Source organism: Amphiura filiformis, chromosome 9, assembly GCF_039555335.1.
Source record: "Amphiura filiformis chromosome 9, Afil_fr2py, whole genome shotgun sequence".
NCBI lineage: Eukaryota > Metazoa > Echinodermata > Ophiuroidea > Amphilepidida > Amphiuridae > Amphiura > Amphiura filiformis.
The window spans coordinates 51,014,433-51,039,422 of NC_092636.1; the positions used below are offsets into that span (position 1 = coordinate 51,014,433).

Genomic DNA, 24,990 nt, shown 5'->3' on the forward strand with positions numbered 1-24,990 from the left:
AACAACAAAAGTATACAAGAATTTATTTTGTAAACACGCTTTTGAATTTCGATATACTTGTTTTATCGTTCTGACCGACCACCAAAGTCAGTCGACCGGCGGTGTATTGGCAGGACAAGTACAAGTCATCGGCCTTGTCTACTGAAGATAGCAGAATACAATATACCATGATACGCGTATAATAATTCCCGGCAATTTCTCGCATTTAGGCCTACACGACTTCAGTATCCAGCCCTTCTACTTATTTTGTCATAACAAAACTGACAGGTATCATCACAATTACAACAAAAATTGGTTGTCAATGATTTAAAACAGCTGAAAAAACTCTCTTGTCAAGAATATAGCTATATTGTATTGTATACACTAAAATGACACCATGACCATGATATTGAATCCCATGAAACAATAGTCAATAATATTCTATTGTTGTATCTGGCAACATGATATTTAACTTAGATGTTAAGATAAATTATGTACCCATACCTGAGACGAATAAACAAGTCTACATTCGTCTCAGCCCATACTTTCAAAAACCTGAAATATACAAGGGGTGCATGGATTTCATTTTTAGAACATCTGATCAATTTCATATAACCCTGATATAAACAGATTGTTTACATTAGCCTAAATATGTTGTTGTTCGTGTTAACTAAACGCAGTGATTTTCTTGGGATTTTTTTGTTTCGAACGTAAATGTGTGCATCAGTCAATCAGTAGGATAGCGTCTATGACGAAGGCATAACAATTACGTTTAAAATTTCACCCGCTGAAAGGGAATTGCACAATACATTAATGAGTATGATATGGTCATGATCATAGAGTATGTGTTCTATTTCATTTTTCACATTTTGAAAATTGCAATATGAAGAGTCAACAAGCAAGTGTAGACTTGAGAAATCAATAGAATTAACGGCGATTTGGGTGGGTGGGTCTGTATAACAAAAGCCTGGGTTAGATTATGTTCACCTAGGCATGAGAAAAAGAAGCGAATGGAATAGGACAAAATACTGATCGACTTGCAGGTTGAGCTGTGATTTTCCTCGGGGCATTTTTAGACCAGAAAGTGTCAAATTTTGCAACCTTCGAGGCAGGGTATTAAATACTATAAATAATGGTCATTGCCATGATATTCTATTTTGTACTCCTTACAAGGGTTTTATAAAAGATCTTTTTTATTCTATAGCATATAACATTCCATATTCCATATTCTTAAATTAATCTCTTCATTAATCCATATAGCCTCGATTTTACAAAGAATATTTCCAACTAATTCACAAATATAGGCGGCAAAGTAACGCTCATGTTTTAAAGGCTCAATCGTAAATTCGCGTATTATCAGCGATTATTGTATGTTGTAAGCCTATCTATAATCATGGTAATCATGGTAATCGCAAGAATAGTAATTTTAAGCAAAATTATGAAAGGATTTTATAATTTAATACGCCCTGTAAAAGGTATGATTAAAATATGAGCTTTATTGGGATTTTTAAACCAAATTTCTTCTTTGAAATAGCTACATTGCATAATGCGCTGTATGCATTTTATTATGGACTGTTCGAAGAAACACGTACTTCACAGCGAATAGCAATTTTGGCAAATAAAAAAAAAATACAATAATCATACATTACCGGTACAATGCACATTCCATTATTGAGATATGTATCAAAAAGTTGGTGTTTTTTTGTGTGTGTCAACATTTCTGTTCAAAAATAACAATACAAAACAACAACTGAAAGAAAAAAAAATCGCATTCTTGCAGATTGTAGGCCTAATCGATAAAATAATAATCTGTGTTTCCTACTATTATCATGTGTGGAAAAAAACCCATAAGAGACCATATATGTAATATGTTTGTTCCATTTATCTAAGGTTCATGAACTATATTTTGCCCCTGTAAACTACTTACATGACACTGTTAACTATTTCATGTACTTAGTACAATATTTTTCTTGTGATTATAGTACTTTTGTCACCATAAACTACATGTTCTCCAGATTGCTAAGTCTTTTAGTGTGGAGTGATTGGCGCTTTTAACGCTGATTTGTACCATTCGTCGTATTTTAATGACAGTTCGTGCGACTTTCGTCACTTTGTGAGTATACTTTTCATATCAAAGACCCTTGTATAGCACGCCACACCGGACATTAACGCCGAGTTTTAAAAAATAACGTCCAGTTTAAAAAAAAAAATGACGCCGAAAATGAATAAAATATCATTTTATTCTCGACGTTATTTGTTCAATCTCGGTGTCATTTTTTTTTCAAACGGGACATTATTTTTTAAAACTCGGTGTTTAATGTCCAGTATGGCGTACCATACCCTTGCTCATGCTTCCAATATATTTGCGTGTCTCTCGTCGGGAGAACTGAGCTAATAATTATGTATAGGCCAAGTTGATGAGCGGACTTGATTTCAGTAATGGCGTAGACAGCAGGAGGCGAGGGGGGCAGAGTGCACTCCCTGAAAAAATCAAAAGAGAAAATCGGGAACGCAAAGAAAAAGACACTGGAAAAATGAAAAAGAAGGGGAAGGAAAAGAAAAGGACAGAAGCGCTCATAAACTACCCGGCGGTGCCATGTATCTTCTGTTTTTCTCGTTTGGCGCCAATGATGGACCAAACTTCGTGTCAAATCTCACATTTTCGAGAGCTACGCGCGACATTTTTAGGCTATTTTTCCCAATAAGGCCCTTTTGGGAAGCACTAGGAAGGCTTCTTTTTACAAAGTCTTTGTAAAATGATACCCGGTATATATATATATTGCAGTACCGGTACTGTTTGCATCGGAAATAAACATATCAAGTGCATAATAAGCCTATACGTGATGTGATTTAAGGTGATACGATGAACCAAAATAATGTATCTTTCCTCATGCTTGCATATCCCATTATCATGAATAAATTTGTATGTTTTTTTTATGCTTCTTGGTGGTCTCATACCAGTCAGTAATAATGCCGTGATTTTATGGTTTGCCATTCAGGTTCAGTGATCTTCGAAACCTCTTCGCATATTTTTGAACATTATGTTTTCAAAGAATGCGAACTGATGATAGACCTAGAAACATTTAATGTACAGAAATAATGAAAAATAGGCAAATATTTGTATTTAATGGGTATTGTAAAAGACCCCCTTTTTTTTTTTTTTTTAATTAAAGGTTAGGACTGCGGGTTACGGGGGTACGTGCATATTAAGGCTTCATGGGCTAGGATCTATAGCAATCCTGCATCATAGTTCTTTTATTTCTATATATGAGCCATAAAGCTCTCATCTCCATGGCATAGTTCAATAACCTCCCGCTCCGTCAAACATAGCTCAAACTCTGACCTCATTCAAATGTCATTCTCTGGGTATACTAACATATGGGGTTAACATGGTTAAGACCTGCTGTCCTGATGAGAATGCTGGAGATCCCTGTCAGAGGTTGTGGTGTGAATGGGTCAGGGGTGTTATAGAATCCAAACTACTATGCCAGGCACTACACAACATATATTCAGTGGGACATTGGAAACGATTTCAATTGTGTGATTTACATTTAAACATGTTTAAAGCAAAACGTTTCATCGCGAGATATGTAAATAATGTCGGCATACTTTGTGTTGTGGTCATCTCTCATTCACTTCCCTACTTGAACTTCAATAGCTCTGTATTGATACTCAAAGTTTATCTGTGAAGTTCATCGTCACTTTGTGGTCCTATTTAAACTATACATACGGCCTACTACCAAGTTTCGCCTCATGCAACCCCAAGGGCATTCGCTGTCCCTTCATTGACCGCAAACCTCACGTTAATTGAACTTGCCAAATAGCCGACTGGCCGCCCAGGCGATCAGAGTAGCACAGTAGCAATATAGCATGGTCAAGTTGAAGAACTTCAGACAGGCTATGGCTCTGGCTTGGTACATTGATTTCTGTAGTAAATTGTCACATCAGCGACATTTAGGCAGCCATGAAGTTTAAGAACAGCATAATATAAATAGCAAACAACTCAATATTGGCTTCAACATGATCAACAACCACGTTGGTATGCTGAAAGGTTTTAACTTGACTAACTTCATTAATTTGGAATGCTATTTTCCCTCTCCTTGCATGTACATGTATGTATAGGGGTATAGTTAGTAAGTTTGTTCTAGGTTCAAAAAATTGTTAGTGTATATATTGCATAAATTTCTGTAATGTGCGTAGCAAGGCGCAAAATATAGTTTTTGTAAAATACTTTGCTTTGGTTTTAAAAGCATAGGCCTATATGCTACAACTTGAAGTGCATAATTATCCCTGCTGCTGCTGAAACTGTTTCATATACTATGCAAACAAAATATACCCTAAAGGATAAGGAGCTATCACGGTCAATCACATTGGTAATTACAAGGGCATTAGTGTGTATGGCGAAAATCATTTAGTCTCAGGCCACCATATCCTAACCACGTTTGAAACTCTTTAAGACGTACACCAAAGCAAATCACTTCAAGCTATATTAAAACGGGCTTCTTTGCTATAATATTGCACACAACAAGCAAATGCCCACGTGTTCTTCGTATTAAAAGATTTTGGACTATACCAGAAAAAAGATCTTTTTCAGAGTAAACAGCTTAACCAAAAGTATCCTTATCTGACCTGGCAGCTATGTGCTTAACATCAAAAAGGCGAAATATCAAACAATGGCACCACCATGAAAAACTTCTGTGGTTTTTGTAGTTCAAAGGCAAAAGAAGAATAAAACTACATATTCTATTGAGTCTAATCCGCCAAAGTTTGGCTTCGTCCCGTGTAGCAATTCTTTAACACACGTACCAAGTCAATTCCTAGGTTCATATAGGCGGGCTATTTACCTTTCGATACACTATCTACTTTTGCAGCCTCGGGCTAGGGTTCCATTTTCAAAAGTATGCTTTCAAAGTTTATTTTCTTTATTTGATTACTAAAATTCGTCTACTGATGATAGTGTTGTGTATTTAAACGATACATGAACGGCATAGCCCTCTGACTGAGCCTGTATACTTGTGGCATATACTTTAAAAATTTGTTTTAAAAATATATACATGCTGTGGTTCATGTATCGTATGGTATTTTAAAAGGAATTGGTAGTTAACAAATTCCGTTAGCTTTCTTCTCCATGTATTATACACTAATGCTGTGGGTCGCTGGGCGGAGAAAATATCAAATATAGGCATTTTCATTTTTGTTTAGGTCCTAACTATTTTGGCAAATAAATAGGCAACACTAACAGTGACAAATTGCAGTGGACACAAAAACTGCATGTTCAACAATAGTGGGTTTTTTAGATAAATATTAGTATGTTTTATGTCCCTGCAACAAATAAACATAGGACCTATCGTCTGATCGGGCTTTGTTTGGTTGGTTGGATATCCCGCCTTTTATCAGGCGCACCGCATAAATAATATTATAATAGACCCTAGCAGAATTCATACATTAAGTCCCTCCACTGATGTATACAAAACAATCACCATTAGAGTTCCACACGTAATATCATACATCAAAAAAAATATTGCTGTTACTTTGTAGGTAATAGTGAAAAGACAGGAAGTTTTTCTAGCGACGATATAATTCAACCACTTTGAAAGTCATGTACCTGTGACGCGTAACGTTCAGCTCAAATCACGATATGTTGATGATATCATGCCAGAAATATTTCAAATGCAGGACACCCTATCATAAGATGACACATACATGCATAATTGAAACGTATCGATTTATTAAAGTGTTGCTCATCTGAACTGACAAAACCCACCAAAGATAAATTACAAATTGCACAATCATTTAAAAAAAACGATTTGAGAGTGGGAAAATAGATGATTTCCGGCTTCACTTCGTCATATTTGAAAACATGGGTATAAGACAATTGGACTATATCTGATGACACATGTTACGTGGGTAGTACATGTAGTACCGTATCATCCGAACAAGAAAGTTGTGCATGGATTTCATCATATTTCAGATAGAAAATGCCATGAGCTTTATTTCGTTAATTGTTTATTTTCTGATCGTGCATGCTGAGATTATTGTTGCTATGTTGTTTTACTAAACTAACAAAAACAATGGTCGAGAAATTTGGGTGTGGTTCGAGTCAAGCCTCAGAAATATAAGAATCCTATATTGAAAGCATAGTACATTATATTTGAAATTTGTATGTACATGTAGGCCTATTGTAAGAGTAAGAGTACCTCTTACCAAGCTTAATGCCTGGTATATCAACTAATACCGTACGTCAAGCATATGGATGTAAGATGTTATTAGAACAGTAACCTGTCCATCCCTAGGATGGCATCATCATCATCATCATTATCCAGGCATCATCAGGGACAGCGCCCTGGAGGGCTGCTCGGTTGACTAATCGCTTGAAATCGCGCGCGCGTTATGCATTAGTCAATGCAGCGTCAACATCTTCTGAAGTTTTAGTGTCAAACATTTATTATATAGGGTGGTGGTACATGGGGCTAGGATTTCTTCTCGTTAGATTTTGAAAAAGCTGAAAATAATGTGCATGGTGTGCTGAATTACATCATCTTTCATAATGTATAGGCCTATGTATAATATTATTATGTAATGAATATAACTAGGTCACTATATTTCTTCATTTTTCATTTTTCACAAACAGTTTGCTATCTACTGAAGATAACAACATTCTCAATATCAGAAAATATACTAAAATGTCAAATGAATTTTCACAGGAAAGTAAAGAAATAAGAACTTGCACATTCAAGTGACCTGAACTACTTTCTACGCCTTTAAAACTATCCGTCCCATCAACATGTCCTAAAGTTCGTTTGGGTTTTTAAAACATGTTTAGACCTATATATTAGGCATAGAATATCCCTTTAAATGACCGTGCTCAGCTGATTTAGAATTTGCGACTATGAAATCACCCTGTACAATTACTTAACTCCAGAAAAATCCCACCCACCCCCTCGCAGGTCACCTTTCTCCCCTCCAGCGTATACCAGCGTAACGACTCGATACAACACCAAGGTATAGAATTATGCCGAATCAGAAATGGCAATCAGATTCAAAAGCGCATGGATATAAAAGGCACGCGATGATGATACGTGTTTGGTCTGTTTGTATGTATGTATGTATGTCCGTCTGTCTGTGTGTTTGTTAGTTATCTGCTCAAGTTGTTCGCTTTTACCAAGTTTTGTTTTAATAATTATGTAAGAATATTAATGACTTGATACGGCTACTGCATATTTGGTGTGTTTCCACAAATTCACATTTTCAGCGGTATAGTCTCAGGATGGAGCTTTACAAAAAATAATCTATACGGCGTACAACGTGATATTGCAATATTTATTATTATCAGTGAATATCACCTTCGACAAATCAAATATGCTTTATTCTGTTATGAAAGCTTAATATGCAAGAATTCACGACATCAGAAATATTTTAATAGAGACGTTACTTATTGATTCGTCTGAAGAGGCAAGATGTGACCTACATGTACATACGTGATAATAAAACCCTTACTGTAGGCATGGTAGGCCTACCCTGGGAGCTTACCAAGAAAAGGACACTGATCTTTTATTCTTGTCGTCTCAAATTTAATTGTAAGGCATCTAATTTAAGTTTTGTTGATACCCTTGCTTTAATAGATGCACAATATAGCAATAATCATGATAAAGTCGTGGTCGTACATCTTGCATTAAATATTATCCTTGAATTGATGCATCTTAAAATCCATGTTAAGGTTAAAGGTCATGCAGGGTGTACCAAAGGTTGCATGTAAGCCTGCATTTAAGGTCGGTATTAATTATGCTTCATCTTACCCAAAAGATCATCCTAGACATAGGCCTTCATGTATATCATTCTTAATTCCTGGAAATACCTTAATAATACTATACATATCTTAAGGCGGGTCGGAGGGAAGCATGACCTAAATAGCGGTTTTCTCTCAAATAATTGGGACAAATAAAGCTGATACACAAACGAATGGTGGGCTCTATATGTAATCCAAGTTTGATATATATGAGGTTATATCATTTCCACCCAATGTGCATGATTTTTCTCGGTTTTTTTTTCTTCTTCGTTTTGATGTATTATTGGCCTCGAACCGCCAAATCTATATGGAAATATCGCTCTCAGTAAGAGTTATTTGAGGAGTAACATGAATGAATTCATCTTATCCTAAAAAAAGAAAGGATCTATGTGAAGCGTAACAGAAATTAAAGAATTTGCGTTCAGCTATGTGATCCTTTTATATCGGTTATGGAACTCTTGCTATATCCAATAGGGCTAATCCTCGTGTGATGTTACACTGTAAAAACTGTGTTTAGCGATCAATTTTTAAACATATGCATGCATGTGTTGCTGTTGCTGAACACTTTATGAATGTTATGCATAATACATGCATGAAGCATTTTATCGGGATTACGAGTAACATGTTAAGTTGCGGCATTACATGTAGTACAGTATTGTGGACATTTGTGGCGAAGTTGACGCAACCCGTTCCAAAACAATAAACATTAAAAAAAAAAAAAAAAAGGTTTACTGAAATCTAATAAACCATGATTTTAAAAAATGATACCAAGCACTGAACATTCGATTCTTGTTCGCCGGGTCTCTAATCATTTTTGATCGAAGGTATGACAAAGGAGTCAGTTAACCACCCAAATCGAACGCACTAACAAACAGGTCGAAACAACCGGTAAAGTGGATAAACAAGTTAAATGGCCTTCGATTATTTTGCACCTCTAACTACAATAAAGTTACAGTAACAAACACAAGTTGTGTCGCAAAACACACCAAAAGGTATGCCTTGTAAAACCAAACGCATATAACTCTATTTCACAGCACGTTAAACTATAAAAATGGAAAAATTGACAGGCATTGTACTTACTCTACGGCGTGTTTCAATGCAAAAAAGAATATAACTTTGAATATTATACTTATTTAATCGAATCACAAAAGTTTGATGTCGGCATGTGTTTGACAGTTTTGCCTATTATTACAGTCACGTACAGCACCAAAATGGTGTCATTTAACATAAGACTCTTTTATTATATATTTTTAACTTTATGCGTACATAATTGTCTAGACAAGGCGATTTTAATTGAATTTTAATTTAGTCTAAGTGAAAAATGGTAGACTTTAGTTATAGCCCAAATTGTGCTGTTTGAATCGGAATGACATTGTTACATTAGCACAAAAGATCACAACTTACATGACAGAAAGTGAAATCATTTATGGATCGGAGAGAATGTTACATAATCATGTGTACGAAGGGAATGATTTCAACTTCACAAAACGACTGTACGTTTTTGTGTTATTGAGTATTTTATGATCCGTTGCTGCCCACCCTATGAAGGATGAATGTGTCTCATATCATAGTAAAATACAGGTATTTCCTTTTCACATTTATTACGGTACTTGAGCAAGAAATGTGATATTTTTTTCCTCACACGCGATAAGGTTTACAATGTATTGTTAACCAAATATATTTAACTAAATTGTAAAAGCACTTTTGGTCGTCTAAATGCATGATAGGCCTACTACCGGTTTACTTCAATTTTTCTGCATTTTTTTTCTTTTCTTTGCTGGAGGTCATTACAATTGATTTTGTCTTCTGAATGATGTTCAAATATTCATCACAACGTTCTTGAATACATTTTAATGCACCGCCCAACCGTGAATAATCTACATGTACTTCAGTGTTAATATAATGACATGAATGAAAGTGTCATTTCTTTTTAATCTTCTATCTTTTGTTTGCGATTATGATATTTAAACGAAAGTGACGGGTTCCCTTTCAGAATCAATCAAATGTAATGAATAACACTTATACACTCAGTATATTATAATAATGTTTGGGTTAGTGTATGGAACGGGGACCTTTTTGTGAGACATATTGTACAATCTGTTTTACATTAATTTAAATGGACAATACTAGGCCTAATTTTGATGTCGCAAACAGTAACGTTTAAATCTACTGGTAGAAATTTTATTTGATTCATTGTCTACATTGTGAGAAGACTATTTGATTGACCGCCAAGAATGTAAACCTTCTCGTCACAAAATAGTAATAAGTCGGCATATCGAGGGTTGAGAACCAAAAAGCCGTAACTCACAATGAAAACCATTTTGAGTTAAGGCTTTCTGGTTCTCAACCCTCTATATGGAAAATGGCGCGTTGTTTAAACTTAAATATTGAGGCATGTTCTGAATCGATAAACATGTATATAAATGGGATCATAACCCTTTTAAAAATCATTAACCTTTCCAAAAAAGAATCTGCGATTTGATTTACATAAACTGAACCTGTATCTGTAGGTCCGAGGCCTGTGTGTATCATGAGGGCTAGGCCTGATAGAAAATTCGTCAATGTCTTTGGGTTGGTTGATAGCTTTGAAGGCATATGATATAGGAACACTTGGTAAACTTACGAATCGTCAGCGACAGCGATTATGTCGCATGGCGAAAGTAATAATGGACGAATCATGAACTTGCAGTATAGACCGTCACCAAACTCGTCCGTCTAAACCAGGGTTAAGGTGGTGCAGAGTGCATGTTATTTGTCTTGAACATTCAACATATTTTTATGCATTGATGCTATAGCTTCTTGATGGGGGGCTCCAACATTGATTTTTGATATTTATAAGTTATCGATCCGTGGACGAGAAAAGTCAACACATGCATTGTTGATTATGAAATAATATGTATTTTATGGTTTTTGATCCGGTGACAGTTATTTTATTTATTTGTTACAAAATCTTTGTCATATTAATAGATTGGGCATACGTCTGAACTCTGAATAAAATTTTGTGATGGACAATTCCTGAGGGACAATGTCATCGTCTTCCAAAATATTTTAGGCACGTGAATATCTTTTTATCCGAATAGGGCCTACCTACCATCAGCGTTCCCGCCGAGACAAGACACGGAATGACACGAAGAATGTGTTGAAAATTAAGATAAGAATAGCACAAAAATCCTTTGAATTTGGTCACTGGGCCGAAATATTTTTGCTCAATTGTCTCAAGTACATCTTTATCTTATTTATAGAGGGAACATTGCGTAATGATACCATACTATTTTAAAAGACAGGAAATTTTAACTTGCGAATTATGGAATATAACCTGACTCTGCATGGCTCTGACATCATTTTTACTATAAGAGGAACACTCAAATCATATAATAATAATAATTAAATACTCATCAAGTATCTAAAATAGAAAATGTCAAACATGTTTTGATTGCATTCTTATTCCAAATCTATATCAACATTGATTTCGCACATTCTCAAATTGAATATAAAATATGCTTCCGTGGTTTTGTAAAATAAAGAACATCCTCTTTTCATTGATTCTGGTTTGAAGCTATGCAAAACCAGACTACGGCATGTTATTGGCCCCATATTATTATAATCACTTAGACATTTTTATAGTTCAATCAATGCGAAATAAAGACAGATGAACCAAAACAGATAGTTGTGATGTTGAAAACAACATTTTAAGTGTTTCATCACATAGCTGTGGTTAATTCACTTGTAACATATTTGTTGCAGAAAAATGTTGTGGTGACCATGTTCTTTAACACGACAGTTGACCAATAAGTAGCTGTCATACACTGATTTCTTAATTTTATTTAAAAAAATCTATATTCAAGTACTTTTTACATGGTAAAATGTCCGCACTAAAATACATTTTAGTATCATTTTGGTAGCATGACCTCTTTTGTAAAGCATTTCCAACGCCCTCTTTTTTGTGCGAATATATAAAAAGTGATGACAGTTATGTGCCTCTGGCGCTGGTTTGTAATGGGCACTGAAAATCCTCCTGCAAGAGGGAAACCCGTCAAAGCAATTTCAATTTTGGGATAACAAGAACCTGCGATTTCTTTTTATCGCCAAAATCACCTAAGCTAGTTAAGTGGTTTTTGAAAGTATTCAAATTGCCTTTACGTACTTGACAACGGTAGGTTTATTTTATTAATATGTCTCTACTTAATTACCCATATAACCAATCCAATATTGTCGAAATGTGCTAATTTGCGCTCCATTTATATGAGAAGCTCTGAGACTAGAATACCAAAACCCAAGAACGTGACAAGACGATTTGAAGACAAGTGCGTGTTTATAGTAAACTGTAACTTCACCTAACGCGTTACACAAAACATGTAACTCTAGATGAAGGTGTAAAATACCAAAATGTACTGGCAACGTCGTGGTCAATGACTTCGGTAGCTCTTCTCCCATATCAGGTGGGAACTTGATGTTGAAATTTCTCGCTTTGAGCAGTAAAGTAAGCCATGATTTTGGCATACTGAACTAGAATCACCACCACACTCATTGCCAAGAGTGGACAGGCGTATTTAATGTCTTAACAAAATAAAATATATATTTGTATTTGACTTTTGATTTGTAGATTAAATCGCCTTTGGTGCTTTTGGCGTACAAGCTGCTGTGGGTTTTATACAGACCTCTAGGTTTATTTGACGAGTCCGATGCGTCCTGTGTGCGTCAACATGGTCAAATGCTTTATCAAGTGCAGGATCCTTGGAACATGTGGAAGGGGCATACCTGTATTAGAGTCTTGTTTATATGTTTTTAACCCGGAATTGAACCCGGGGGTTACCGTCTACTTGCATAATACTAAATGATTCATGCTGTTCAAACCATTACGTGAATGCATGATGTATTAGATTTTTCGGGCGATTTATAGGTAAACCAGGGTACAATTGCCCCTGTCAATGACCCCATAACTTCAGTGACCGTTTTCTCCAGTTAATGGAAAATATCGCTTGATGTAGAACGTAGAAATTCGTTCCTTTGAGCAAGTCACTTCAATTGAAGCATTTCTGACCAAAACATGTTGAGTGATTATGTTAGTTGTTACCGAATGGTGTGGTGCAATGCCCGAGTTTATAAGTTAGACTAGGGTATTTTATAATAAGCCTAGACATAACGATTCTATTATGTCCATTCTGTTTATTAATAAAGCAAAATTGATATCTAATCATGTAATGTACAGTATCACATGGAATGGTAAGAACGCAGGTTTTCAGAATGGAGACAGGGAAAGTTGAGTCCTCGTTCGATCCCTGTAAATGTTATATTTAATCATGTCTGCGAGTTATCAGTTCCATGGATAGAATAGATCTTTTTACAACTATACAATATGCAATATTTACTTAATTCTATTCATAATCATGGGAATTCTTTATTGGTGTAACTATAGAAATGACAAGACTGACAAAGACAGAAAGGGCGTCCGCGAGGCCATGTTAGCTTAATATATCGTAATCCAGGATTACCATCATGATGTAGATACATTGTATAACATTCGCAAGATTGATCATTATTATATTAAATTAAAAGGCAATAAATCTGATCAAAAATATTTAACACAAATTTTAAATGCGAGAACCATTCAAAAGAAACGTGTGAACGATTTAGAAGTCATTTGAAAATTACTTATCGCTGAATTTGCATTATAAACCATGATATAACTGACTCTAATTTTGTATGCTATTGCAAGACGTAATGTCAGAAATAAATGACCCATAGTACAGTAGTACCAAATAATTTAGCATTCCCAAATTCATGATATCGAGCTACAGGATCGTATATAAGAGATTTACATACCTCCCACGAAATACATGTACATGTAAATGCATGAAAACTATATAGACTTACAATGCAACAAACAAAACAATTACCGTAAAGTTTCGCATTACGAGGTTTAACCTCTACCGGTGCCACATTCGAGACTCAAAAATGTACCTGGCCTTGTCCTCAAAGCTTCTAATATCCCCCGTGCATTCAGGCACAAAATAAATACAATTATCCGCATCATTCTGAATGATATGGAATCATTAAAATGTTGATATATTGGCTGAACGACTGACCGGTGAAATTATTTGATACACTAACTTTTCCATTTTTAGACCCTCCTCCCACATATCAGATCAAGGATCTGAAATACAATTAGAGAATTAAAGCGCACTATTCATGCTCTTGTGAATAGCCCGCTTACATGGCTCTTGACATATTCTATTTATTCCTATACCATAGATCTATGTGTGCTTATACTTCTGAATATCTGCTACAGTGCTACATAACAATTGCATTAAGCAAACACATATTGACTGGGTTTTGAACAACCACTTAACATGACTAACATTTACTTTGATGCTTTAAGCCTCTTCATCCTTCAAAAGTCACAAGAGTGACCACTGAATTACTGATCAACTTTTTCTCAAGGTAGTTTTAGTTATCGTATGCATAGGAGGCGTGGAAGCCAGGAAATAAATACATTTTTTTCTTCCGAAATTGACGATTAATAGGCTTTTAAAAATTTGTCTCATGTTGGCCTACGTACAAATATGTCGGGCTTAGATGAAAGCGTGTCTGGATTTCTTTGTACCGTTGCACACCTTTTGCAAGAAACCAGAAACATAGCTGAGCATAAGTAGTGCAGAAGAGAAAGTTTTAGGAGGTGACAATGAAGGTTTAAAATACTTTTATGAAGATCATTTCTTGAAGGCAGGTGAAAACTGTCTGTCTACAACTCTTAGTTGAGTTGATTTATTGGTAAGGTATGTTTTACGCACCTATCGAATCCTCAACCTATCAATTCAACCTTGCTGAGACGTATTCCCTAAGCTTACATCCCGAGGACCAACACAAAATGTCAAAGTCAACAACTTCATGTACCTACTACTTTTCATTGTCATAAATCTTGCAAGGTAATAATATAAATGTGGTTAAGCCATAATGTTATTTATGAAAACACATCATATTTCGCTTGTGTGTGTGGCCCACTGGCCGACCCGTTCGTTAAACCGTGTTTAGTGTGTGGTGGAATGCTATTACAACTTGCAAGAGACATCTTTAGCACATGTGGTACATAGCTAGGGCTCAGGATGACATTGACTAAGGTCATCTGAGGTAAAACCCAGTCTGCTCCATGCAATGCAGGAGATATATGGCACTAGGAAGTAGTGTTATGTCACAGTGTTTTTGTAGTATGCTAATCGCGTTAATGATATCTGCAGAACAAGCAGCAGTCAAGGAGAATACCAACATGACCTTAGTAAGGTCATGTCCTCCCCTGTCATTATTGGTATTATTAGGAAAAGTCCCCTTCTTGTATTTGATCATATTGCTTGGTTGCATGGGAAGGATGTGCTACACTTGAACTAAAATACAAGAAGTGATTATTAATTCATGTAGATCTGAAACAAACATAGTCCTTCATTTTGCAGTTACGAAAATGTAGAACCTGCATGCCTCATAAATGATGTGGTCAAAGTATTAACATGGTCAAAAAATCATATTCCCAGGGATCATAATTCCAGCTTGGGTAATCATAATCTGACATGGTCTACCATGCCGTGTAATGCTAAATTTGCATGCGTCTCTCAACTGATGACACAGTAAATAGGCCTAGATAGGTCATATATAATTAATACAAAGGTGAAAGGTCTTCCGATTCGGAAGACCTTTCACCAAGTTCCGATGACAATGGATGAGATGAGCCCTTGCCGAATTTTCAGACTAGAAATTATCCTGCTCTAAATGAGGCAACACTCCGCTGAAAACAAAATGGCTATTATCATTGGACATGTAATGCTAGTGGCCTGCCATGCCATATGCTAACTTTGGCGAAGTTGGACGAAAGATTAGGCTATAATTGCTAGACCAAGTCCATCGTCCGACAGACAATAAAGAATATGTTTTATACTTACTCTTTCTGGTGGATTTATTGCGAGTGCACTGCAAGGACTCCAATTCAAACTAAGAAGAAGAATGTAAATAAAGAGAAAAATACTCCAATGATACATAGAATATGTTCCACACAAGTTCTTAAGCTGACGAAGACAATGTCCCGAAATGTTTAAGATTCCGTATGAGTCCGTCGTCGTCGTCGTTGTCGCTGTCGACGTAGATCGATGCGGATGTCCTGTTGCAGACGTATTTCTTCTATGTGGTCCCAATGCTCCACTCTGTACAACACCTTCGCCGTCAGCAGGAAGCCTCTGACTAGTTGACTCATTTATCTGATGATGGTAATGGTGGCTGAATTCGGCGGTGCGGCGCTTGACGCTTTGCGTTCTACAGACGCACTTACACACCGTGCCACGACTATTGGTGTCTTGTGAAGTTGACGAATACATTTGCTGGTATTTCTCAGGATTTGCTAAAGAATATTTGGTCCTCAAATGATCTGAATTTAACGTTTGGTCCATCGTGCTGAAAAAATGTCACCTCATCCGCTCAAAGTCAGCACTAAAACTGAATTCTGCAGCCCCTTAGACAAAAGTAGCAATGGTAGAAATAGCCCCTGGATTTTTATGACTTTTCTTTTCTTTCAAAGTATAGGATTCGGTTGGCTGGGCGCAATGCAAATCTACATAACCCGACAAACGGTAAATCCTAGGCATAAGGCAGTGAAAATTCTGGAACGACGACCATTTTCTTTATTATAAAGGGTAAAACAGTTGTTTCCGTGTCTTCCTGTTCCTTCTATTCGGTGGAAATAAACATTGAAGAATTATTTATACATCCACAAAGTTGAGCAATTTTGGTAACATGGCAAACCATACGTGGCAGTAAACACGGAAGTTGTAGAAACAAATAATCTCCAATGAATATATAAAATGGTATGTATTATTCCAACTAGTGAAGAAGCGTTTTGATCAACAACGATCCTAAGCAGTATTACATGTAGAAACCAAGGCAAACTCCAACGCTTTTCATACGGTGAAATGTTGACGGTATTAATGTTCTACCACTGATGTTATCAGCACCCGAATTATCCGCTACCGTAACCTTTATCCTTTTTTCCTTTTATTTCAGCTAAACGAATAACCAGGGATAATATCACGAAGAGTTTGCCCTCTCTGCACTGCTCTGTAGACATGAGCGGAATGGAAAGTAACTTTCCGATACCAGATGCTGAAAAACACTCCTTCTGCTGAACCTTTATTCATGCCATTGTACCGTAAGCGAAGCCAATAGGTTGGACGAGCGGTGGGCGTGACCTAAAATGGTGGTGACACGGTGAAATTGAGAACTAATAGACCGGTAACATTTTAAGCAACACTCGCTATTGAAATATGATTGGTTGACTGAATTCTCATCAAATTCAATATTCATAAATTATCGTTAAATATTCATACATCTATAGATTATCAGCCATCTATTTTGATTCGATTCATCAATCATTCTACATACCAAAAGTGTGCACGAGTTTAACACTTGAAAAAATTGAAATACAAGTTCATACTTTTTCAGGGACACACAGTATTTAGCACTGCAATTTACAAAATAGATATTGGAGAGCTCTCGGACACATAGTTTTTAGCAATGCAATTTACAAAATAATCTATTGCAGAGCTCAAAGTGTAAGTTAAATTATAATGTGTAATTTGTTTTTAATACAATCTTGATTTCCAAGGAAAAGTATATTTCATTTTAATAACGACCTATTTAACGAAATATTTACATATAATCACACCCACGTCAAAATAAGTCTAAATGGCATAGAAATAGGAATGTTTGAAATGATAATTTTGTATTTTCAATTTGGAGCCACAGATCTGATTTTATGTGTCTCCAAATGAAAAACGTATCTTTACAGAATGACCCAGCACGTCATTTACCCATGTAAATATACATGTATGATACAAGCCAATACAATTTAATTTTGTTCACAAATCCATTTGGACTTGTATAATTCGAAAGTAATTCCACAATCGATGACAATTATCTACAATATCTACTGTGTGATTACCTATGAATATTTCTCATATGTCAATACCAAACATTGTGAATTGCATTTACCCACGTGGATTATTCAATTTCAGCGGCTGGGATTGGGTGGGGGGGTGAAGAGAAGACGCCCGGATATTTTAATAGTACAGCTAAAACAAAAAAATATAAATGTGTTGATAAGACTATATAGCCTGTGCAGAACATGTCCAAGGGTCCACATATCATTGTCCCTGGGGTCATCACAGGGGGGGGGGGCACCGACCATGATGGGGGGGGCACCGGATCTGATTAGGGGCACAAGCCGTTTTTCGGCAATTTTCCTGTGTGATTTTTTGAAATTTCAGATCGATTGGGGCCCCCCCCCCGTACCCCTATGACGCTACGCCACTACCTGGCGCGGCATTCAAATCAAAAAGTATCTGTGTGACATTTCTCAACAAGTTAAGACTATACAGTGCCTTACAGAACATGCCCAAATACTTTTTGATCCAAATTAAACTGTAATTTTCAAATATGTCAACAGTCACAAGACAAACTTTGCTGACTGTGCATGTGGCTGAACATGTCCAAATATCTTATCATGATCTCTTTTCATCCCATCCCCAGGCGAGAGAAAAGGCAGCACATCCCATTTAACTAAACCTCTCATTGGCTGTGAATGACAAATTCAATCCATTAGGCCTCATTGTCTTACTATTTATTCCTCATTACATGACTACCCCAGGCTATCATGTCAATTTCAAGTACGGCGATACAACATCAACTTCACCAACAGACCTATGGTTTTTAAACCCGCATGATGACATAGCTATCTCTTACAAGAACATAATACATGTAATAGGCACCAGGTATTGTAAATAGGTTTTAATAAATGGCACATGTGATTGAAGTACTTTGACCTAAGCAAATGGGCAGGCAGGTAAACTTTAAGTGTTGCCACGTGCTATACATGTTTACTCTAACAACTTTTAACCAATAAACTTTCAAGTTGAGGGGTAATCAGCCGTACTTGACGTTGCCAACCCACAAACATGATGGTCTGAAACATTCGAAGACTGATGACGATGTCTTGGAGAGTGCGGTTACTATAGCGGAATTGTAATAGGTAGCATATAATGGATATAAATGTTTTTAATAATTTAAATATATGAAAGTACATGCATTCTCTCCTCTCCTGATTACAAGACTGAAAATTTTATAATTGGACATTGGGTTACCAAAATATGGCCTGTCAAAATGGCACGAAACTAAGAAGTTGATAACAACGTTCTTCTGAAATATCAAGTAAGTCAAATATTTGTTGAGAGAACTGTTTAAAATCTCTGTTTATCAACTTTCTTCTTATTTTCTATATTTTTAGCGTTATGCATGAATTATTCGAAGTAAAGTTTTTTTAGAAGAGGTATGTGGTACTGAGAGGGAGAGGACATGACCTTACTAAGGTCATGTTGGTATTCTCCTTGACTGCTGCTTGTTCTGCAGATATCATTAACGCGATTAGCATATACTACAAAAACACTGTGACATAATACTACTTCCTAGTGCCATATATCTCCCGCATTACATGAGTAGTACACATCATAAAATGCATGCAACACTACGGTTGCGTTTGGAAAATTCTCATTTGCATAATTAGGGCCCTAATCCACGTTTCTAATTACTGGCACAAATTAATTATGCCAATTGAAATTTTTCCAAACACAGCCGTGATTTTGCATGTATGATCCTACCCATGTACCATGCTTTGCATAATTATTACTTTGCAAAATTCGTGCATGAATATTAGAAAAATTACCTAGCAGCTGGACTTGTCAAAAATCTTATTTTTTGCCTTAAAAGATATTGAGCTTTAACATTAGGCCTATGTATTACTCTAATTTTTAGATGAGAACATTTCTATAATACGGTTAGAAAAAATGGTGCATTATAAAACTGCTCCACGAAAATACAATCAATGAATACTCCTGTAATCACAATACTAATGCAATTATGGACCTTTCTCATCAATTTTGTTGAACTTTGACCGAAGAAGTTTACGGTTAATGTATAAAGAACTGAACAACGTTTTACAGCGTTCGTTTGATATTTATTGCCATATGAAAGATAACTTGATAATTATATTGGTAAAATAAGAGTGTAAGAAAGCACAGATCCTCAAGAAAGACATTCAGCTATAATATTGCAGACAATAACAGCATGTTTATCACCCAACTTGGAACTATTGTAACAGATTTTTTTACAGAGCATTCCAATGAGGTTCCCAGAACACCATACTAAAAGTCCTACAAAATACCTACGGACATGGAAGAGCGGGAAAGAAGTCTAATTTGCAAAACCAAAATGGCCGTTTTGCAGCTAGATAATATCCTTGGGTAAATGTCAAAGTCCAGAAAAAAACATAAAGTTTAACCCAACAGTTAGGGCCTAGTAAATAGGTAAAAGATAAACGGTCAATTTTGGGGTTCCATAGTTAGGGGTCAAACTATACTATTTCTAAAATTTGAAATTTGACCCCCAGATGCATAAGCGGCCATCTTGGTTTTATGCATATTCCACTTTTGCACCTGCATATTTCATCAGTTTAGCTTCATTTAATATGGCAAATTTTTCACGCGCTTCGCGCGCATTTGTACCGTATACTTATTTTGTCCCCAAAAGGTGCTGGATTCACTATACTTCAACAAATTTTTACATTCTTACTTTGCCAATAATTATACAAAGTTATCAATCACGTGACAATAAATATAAAAACAAACACAATAAAACCCCTGTTCAGTAATTAATTTTAAACAACTTTAAAACGTCTTCGGTCAATGTTGAACAAAACAACATTAGCTCCTTGCCTATATAGTTATAGAATACAAGTCTTTTCCATTATTTGTATAAGGGAACTCCGATTCCTTTTTGTTGACATGGTTGGTGCGAGATCATTTTCTGCATGCATATTTTCTTGCATTAGAAGTTTTTTATGAAAATAACCATTCTGCATATTATTTTGCTAAGCGAGAGGTGGTTAAGTTTGTTGCAAATTCGACCAGTTTAAGGGGGTACTACACCCCTGACCAATTTTGTGCCTATTTTTGCATTTTCCTCAAAAGTTATAGTAGGGCCCTACATTGGTGACAAGTAAGATATGTATATTATAGGGGCAATGACTATAACTACTGTACTGAAAATTCAGCAACTCAAAGCAAGTAGTTATTGATTTATTGATCAAATATTGGTTTTCCCTCATTTTTGACTGTAACTCCACAACTGTTGTCTGTGCTGAAATAAATTTTCCAGTCAGTAGTTGTAGTCCTTGCCCCTATAATATACATATCTTACTTGTCCCCAATACGCTATAATTTTCAAGAAAAATGCAAAATTAGGCACAAATTTGGGCAGGGTTGTAGTACCCCCTTAACTTAATCACATCTGTTGATTTTGCTTTATATTGTATGCTACCAACATAAAGGCATACTGTTCATTGCCCCCTACACATACAAATTAACCATTCTGTAATCAATAATTCAACATGAATAACACGAAGGTTAGAAAAGAAACACATATCAAAGAAAATATCAATCTATTTAAACTGGTCAACAGAAAAGGAATCAAATCGAACAAAAAAAGACGTCATAATGTTTCAATGCCCATGCGGTCATTAGCTTTAAATGCGTTCTGTATTGCAATTATTTCAACAGCTAAACCCCCAAACAGGTCCGCTTCTAAAAGCCCCCTTGTTGGTATATGATTACAAGCCATCTTATTCAGTTCTGTTTAAAAAATCCATCTGGATTTAATACAAAAATGCAATATTTTATTAATCGATATCAAAAAGGGTAATACCATTATTACCTAAGTCCATATTTTCTCAGCTAAAAGCCAATACCGCAAATTGTAACTTGCATTAAGTGGTTCGGCATTTTACTTATACATGTGGATTATCCGCAAATGAAGGGAAATTAAAGTGATAACAAAAAAATGAACAAGGTATTAATAGTAAGAAGAATAGTAAGAAGAACAAGATTATCCTGGCTGGTTTTTGCCCACCCTGAACGTGTTAAACAATATGACAAAGGGCGTTGGTAAAAATCAAAAATGTCATCTCAACTACGGTATAAGTTGTTGTCTTGTCAATGAGCGTATCGCTATCTTTGAAATGATTTACCGGTATGAGTAAACACATGAAAATTTGAATTAAACATCGATTTCTACTCTCTAAATGTACTGAACAGTACAAATGACTACATTTAAAAGAGTCATATTTGGAGTGCGTTTTTATCGGAGTGGAAATATTCAAAGTCAATTGGTCAAATAAGGTTCTCTATTAGAGTGATTTAGGGAGTATAGGCATGTATATGATAAAACTCAACTAAATAACAATCAAATTTGATTGATATTTACACCCCACTATCTATATTTTCAATTTCGGTGTTAATTTAATAATAGTCTCAGAAGTCAATAATAGTGATTCTATCAATATAAAGTCAGTTTGCTGTTAATTTTATTGCCTTATGAAAGTCGATAGGACTGATTTAGGGACAATAAAAGCGCATTGCTTTAACAACGCCACAAATATTTCTCATCACCTTCTCCGTGTTCTCATCACCCTGATAATTTGATGAACATTTTGAATGAAGAAATAGATAATAATTTAATATGGTGAGCTGGACTAATCGTTACAATTATTCATAAGGTATTTTATTTAGCCAAACATCATGTGTGGCACATCGACCCGATTGGAGCAAATAAGACAACCAAGTCAAAAATGTCTGTAGATTAAGATTGATTCAAAATGATCATTTCCGATTGAACAAACAAAATTACCTGTCGCATTGACCCACTTTCACCATTAGTAATAACCAGTATTTTTACCACATTGAATCCTATATACTTTTCGGTTCTTTTTTTAGTGTCAAAACGGTATATAAATACAATCCTATTTGCTCCGAGTTAACCAAATCCTTTTGGGCACATTGAAACCATTTTTATTCCATTTGATTGTGGTTGTTATTTCAATATTTATATTTGTGTTTATTACGGTGATTATTGGCTCTGATCTTATCTTATTACTCAAGATGTCAAAGTTCTGAAGCATCGTGTTTTTTTAATACCGTAAAACCTCGTCTACAAGCATAGTGCTTTTGGTGAAAGCTAAAGTAATCAGGCGCCATCCATCAACAGAATTATAACATTATGGAGTTTGAGCAAATAAATACTAAGTAACCGATACAAGCTTATACAAACAAGTATTACTGTAAGACCAATCTATTGTATTGGCATATTTTCGGATGTGTCGTAACGTTTTCATTAACAACACACTACTAGTATATGCTTGTAGACGAGATTTTACGGTATGTGACTGAAAATTAGATTTTTGACGACCTGTATACCAATAGAAATTGGGGACAGAGCCCTTCAATGATATGCTAGGACATAATCAGTTAACTGAGGTCCCGATTTCCGAAAGACATTTGGTAGCAGCACCGCCCATTAGCAATGATTAGTTCCGAACTATAAAAATTATGGGAAGAGAAATGGCTTTATATTGTTCATTTATTTTGTCATTTTGAGATGAGTTATAATTTGTTTATCGTCTCATGATTATGAAGCTTTATACATGAACTTGAGCAAAACCAAGCATCCTTGAAAGTGACATTAATCTGCATTTCAAGTCCTTCACCAGGTCACCTCGGAAACATTATAGATTCTGTCGGAAGTCATTCCATGAACGCACTTCGTAGCGCGGTACACCATAAGGGTTTATACAGCTATATAGCATGCATAATGTTTACCACCATTTACATCACGATTTGATGACAGTCATTTGAAAACCTGCTGTAATTAGGAAAGCAAAACAATTCATTCATTTAGTTTAAGGACATGTATAAATATAGTTATAATGAAGGTTATGTGACTTTAAATCCATGTTATAGTTGAATGTATTTCCTTAAACGTTTCCGCATGCTATATATAGTACCTTTGCTATAGTATTACTGAGGACCCGATTGTTCAGAGGAAACAAATGGTCAATACAGTATAGAATGTTATTTCCACATCTTGTGAAGTTAATCAATTGATGCAGCATTCAAAAATGTTCAAACAAGAATACGATCCACAGTGTCATCGCCCCGATATCTTCATGGCAGAAATCGCCATGGTAGGTTGAATCCACAGCCACGCATGGCCATTTTGTTCCGACCTGTTTAATAGTTTTGAGACGCATAATGGGCTGAGGGACATCCGACTAAGGCTATATTGACAATAGCCTGGTGACTGACCTCTGTACGCTCAGTGAGCATGGTATAGGCCTACGCCATGAGGTCATCAGCTTTTAGACTGCCTCCACGAGTGGCCTACGCTGCGCTATAGTTCGGCACATATAAAATCAGAATTTTTGTCAGTTTTTGAGCTCAATACGCAAGCTAACGACTAGCATATCTTTTCAACACATAGGCTATATTCAAGTGCAAGCATAAAAATGTGGCTTCTTTAGAATAAAAAATACGGGAGATATTCGTACCCCAGTATCCAAAGATTTATCGTCTGAATATCAAATCGTGCATAGCACATTCACGTGTATCGATCCCGGGTATTCATTTTAGTGTCTCTGCTGTACAATGTAATTATTAACCAGGCGATGTCGGTGTGCGATCAAGCTGTTATAAGATATCCAAATCGAGAGGTTATAATTACATGGATTTGAACCTCTATGGTACAAGAACAAGGCATATATGTATAAGTAGAATGCTACTGAAGCAATAGCAGTCTGCTATCATAAAGTGAGAGTGTCGTATCTGCAGATAGCATAACATAATACCGTAAAGGTTCGCCTAATGGCGCTATGGGCTTTCTTGACTTAACTGGAATTTTAGGGACAAACTAAAAGTGCCCTGCCGTAAAATCTCACCAGCAAATAAGGGCACCGACGCTTAATTCTTGTGATTTTCAGGAAGGGACTCTCTGTTTGTATGTGAAATTTACCCTAAAACAAAGGAACCCATATGCGCCACTAGTCGAATATTTACGGTATACTGCGTTAGGTAAGTATGTGGTGCTATTGAGAATCTTGCCCTGCATGCATACTATACTTTTATATCATTTCGTGTACACATCGCGTTTAAATAGCGTACGTTTTCCAGAGTCCGGTTAACCTTGCACTAATGTCGCTTTATATCGCTTGTCAAGTCAAGCCAATTTATCATGTCATATAAAGAAATTTACTAAGTTGCAACAAACCAATGTTAACTTGGGACTTGGTTATCATGGTTATCACGCCATTA

At 35.8% G+C, this 24,990-nt stretch overlaps 1 protein-coding gene across 2 annotated transcripts in view; it reads right to left on the reverse strand.

The window, feature by feature from the left end:
• Positions 1-16,917, reverse strand: part of LOC140161122 (uncharacterized) — a 39,535-nt gene extending 22,618 nt beyond the window's left edge. The window contains exon 1 of one of the 2 annotated variants that reach the window (XM_072184530.1): positions 15,694-16,917. In XM_072184530.1, the coding sequence (XP_072040631.1) occupies positions 15,694-16,194 (501 nt within the window). In that variant the 5' untranslated portion in view covers positions 16,195-16,917. The remainder of the gene's footprint in view (positions 1-15,693) is intronic. The other variant, XM_072184531.1, reaches the window with a different exon arrangement.
• Between the last annotated feature and the right edge of the window lie 8,073 nt (positions 16,918-24,990).